Source organism: Trichoplax adhaerens, genomic scaffold, assembly GCF_000150275.1.
Source record: "Trichoplax adhaerens TRIADscaffold_4 genomic scaffold, whole genome shotgun sequence".
Lineage (NCBI taxonomy): Eukaryota > Metazoa > Placozoa > Uniplacotomia > Trichoplacea > Trichoplacidae > Trichoplax > Trichoplax adhaerens.
Genome location: NW_002060946.1, coordinates 7847215 through 7849936, shown reverse-complemented (window position 1 = coordinate 7849936; position 2722 = coordinate 7847215). Strand labels below are relative to the sequence as shown.

Here is a 2722-nt window from a genome sequence, read left to right as displayed (position 1 = left end):
AGTTTATAATTTCAACGCGACACCGGCGATAAAGACTAACAACAGCTTCAATAGTACAACCCAGCCATTTCAATGTCTAACTCATTTTGGTCCATATAAGTTAACATTTCAAATTATTATCATTGTAATAGGCGCTATGATATTAGTTACTGGTGTTTTAGGCAATTTAATGGTCGTTCGAACTGTTTATCAAAATCGCCATGGTTCGATGTCCTCCTTAACATATACATTAATAGCAAGCCTGTCCATTTACGATATTTTTGTTGTAATATTAACCCTACCTTTCACAATAGCTGAAGATTTATTATGTTACTTCCCCTTTGGAAGAGTCTTATGTCACTTGTTTAAGCCGCTACCAGCATTTTTCGCAACAGGGTCAGTCTTTACCATGACTGCAATAGGCATAGATCGTTATCGGGCTGTAGCTTGTTCACTTGAATATCGTGGCAATCAAAAACGGAAAGCACTGATGTTAGTTGGTATATTTATCTTAGGTTTCATTTGTTCATTAACTAGCTTTATTTTAACACGCTACGATGATGAAACATCTCCAGAACAACCAATATGTTACATGAATTTTATTACTCTAACTGGATCTGAAATTTATGTGCCAAGTACTTTTGTCTTTCTTTTCATCTTGCCTCTTATGATAACTATAACCATCTATCTACGCGTAATTGCTTATTTGCGATGGCTAGGAGAATCCAAAAACAATTTATTGAAGAAGAATCGAGTATTCTATAATGCTGCTGCTCGTTCCTCGATAAAAATGATGCTGGTCATTACAATGTTATTTGTAGCATGCTGGTTACCCTTATATTGCTGTTTCTTTATTATTGCTTTTCGAGTTTTACCATTTGCCACAACACCTCATTTTTATGTTATGTATGCAATATGTCATCTATTAAGTTATGTTAATGCAGTTGCCAATCCAATCATATATGCCGGTTTTAATAAGAAATTTCGTTCCGCATTTAAATCTACTGGCTATGCTGGAGAAGCACAAACCCGCTATACTGTCAATTAAATGCTGATAATGTGCTCTAATATTTTAGGCTTCTATTTCAAATTTCATCAATTCTATATTTTAAATATCAATTAATTGAAATAAAAATCGATACCGGTATATGTTTATGGCACGACTGCAAGCCCGACACGTAAAATTAAAAAATTTATTGCTTACAGCTATGACAAAAAGCTGTAAACAGAACTTGCATTTGTGTATTAATTTATTATCATCATTGAAATAACCATTAGCCCCGCCATAAATATTACTATGACCAATCAATTACGGTTTCATTTTCCCCTAATTATACAAATAGTTATTCGGAAATAATACCTTACAGATTTTGAGCTGATGTGTATGATTGAAGCATTATCGCTTTAACTAATAGACGTACTGTAATACGTAATTATCAACCCTAGATAACTACCTTAAAATAATGCGATAAATGTTGCTATATAATAAACTACCATCACTATAATTTGGTTCTTTATTGAGAAATCATTTTGAAAGAATTACGTTCCATAACAGAATATACTTCATAATTCTTAAATATAGGCTCACTACAAACTTCTTAGAATTTCATAGAATTGGGATAGTTGCATATGTATCAATTTCTTCTTGCCACATAAATTATCTTAATATGATTTGCCGATATTAATAAAAAAATTGAATGGTTTAAATTGCTTACTTAGTTGCAATTCCGATATTAAAAATTAAAACATGATAAACTTCTACTTAAAGGCGTAATGTCTGATGTAGCACAAATTTTATAATTAGTCTATGAAAACTAAGTCATTTTTTCAATCGCATTAATAAGGCATTTTGATATCGATGATCGTCCTAATAATCAGTTGTATATTTAAATACTAGCATAAGAATTTATTAAAAAAGCAAAGCAATCGATAAATATTATCTAGGAGTTAACATAACTTATAATATTTAGTCAGCTACAAATTGACCCAATCAAAATAGTTATTTTTTTGTAAACATGTTTTGATTATTCAACTGTTACAATTTCTTTAGTATATTTTCATTTATTATGATTATTATCATATTTAACGCCACTGATTTCATAATAATTTTACATAAATTTGGCATTAAGATAGTAGGCACTTAATGTACCAGTAATCTACAATCTTATTGAGAATTTTTGACGTCTTTCCTTCAATTCTATTGCTAATCGCCTTTTATATATGAGATAGATTGGATTGCTATTGTTATAATAAACACAAAGCAATATTGAATAATTTTATTATAGAAATACGTAATTGGCGAAAATGTAAAGAGAATCTTCTCATATTTTTTTTAATTATTCGTTCTTTTCTCCAGCTCCTTTTGGCATCAAAGTATATTAGATCCAGAAATTAATGGACATAACCCCAAAATTATGAATAAAGACATTATTACGGTGTTGCCTTGTCATCAGGATAGTTTAATAAGTACAGTAGTAGCTAGTATGGAGAATATCCATATTTGTAGTGCTAGGCAAGGTAAATAATGCCTTAAGGTAGATGTTGTTTGTAATAGTTCATTACATATTTGATATTGATTGTTATTGTGTGATAGATAGCAGTAAGATGATTCAAGTTCTAGTTGATGATAGTTGAATTAGACAACCTAAGAGCTTAGATTAAGATTAAGTATGAGTAAGAGATTCAAAATATTTACTGATAGAAAAGCTATGAAATGAACATCTCAGTTCGAGATGTTTCTCCT

The 2722-nt window shown here is 30.3% G+C and overlaps 1 protein-coding gene across 1 annotated transcript; it reads left to right on the top strand.

The window, feature by feature from the left end:
* Positions 1–208: 208 nt before the first annotated feature.
* On the top strand, positions 209–1027 carry TRIADDRAFT_24452 (uncharacterized protein; the record flags this gene model as incomplete). Its single annotated transcript, XM_002112202.1, has 1 exon — positions 209–1027. One exon carries the CDS (start codon positions 209–211, stop codon positions 1025–1027), a length of 819 nt encoding a protein of 272 aa, XP_002112238.1.
* Positions 1028–2722: the final 1695 nt, after the last annotated feature.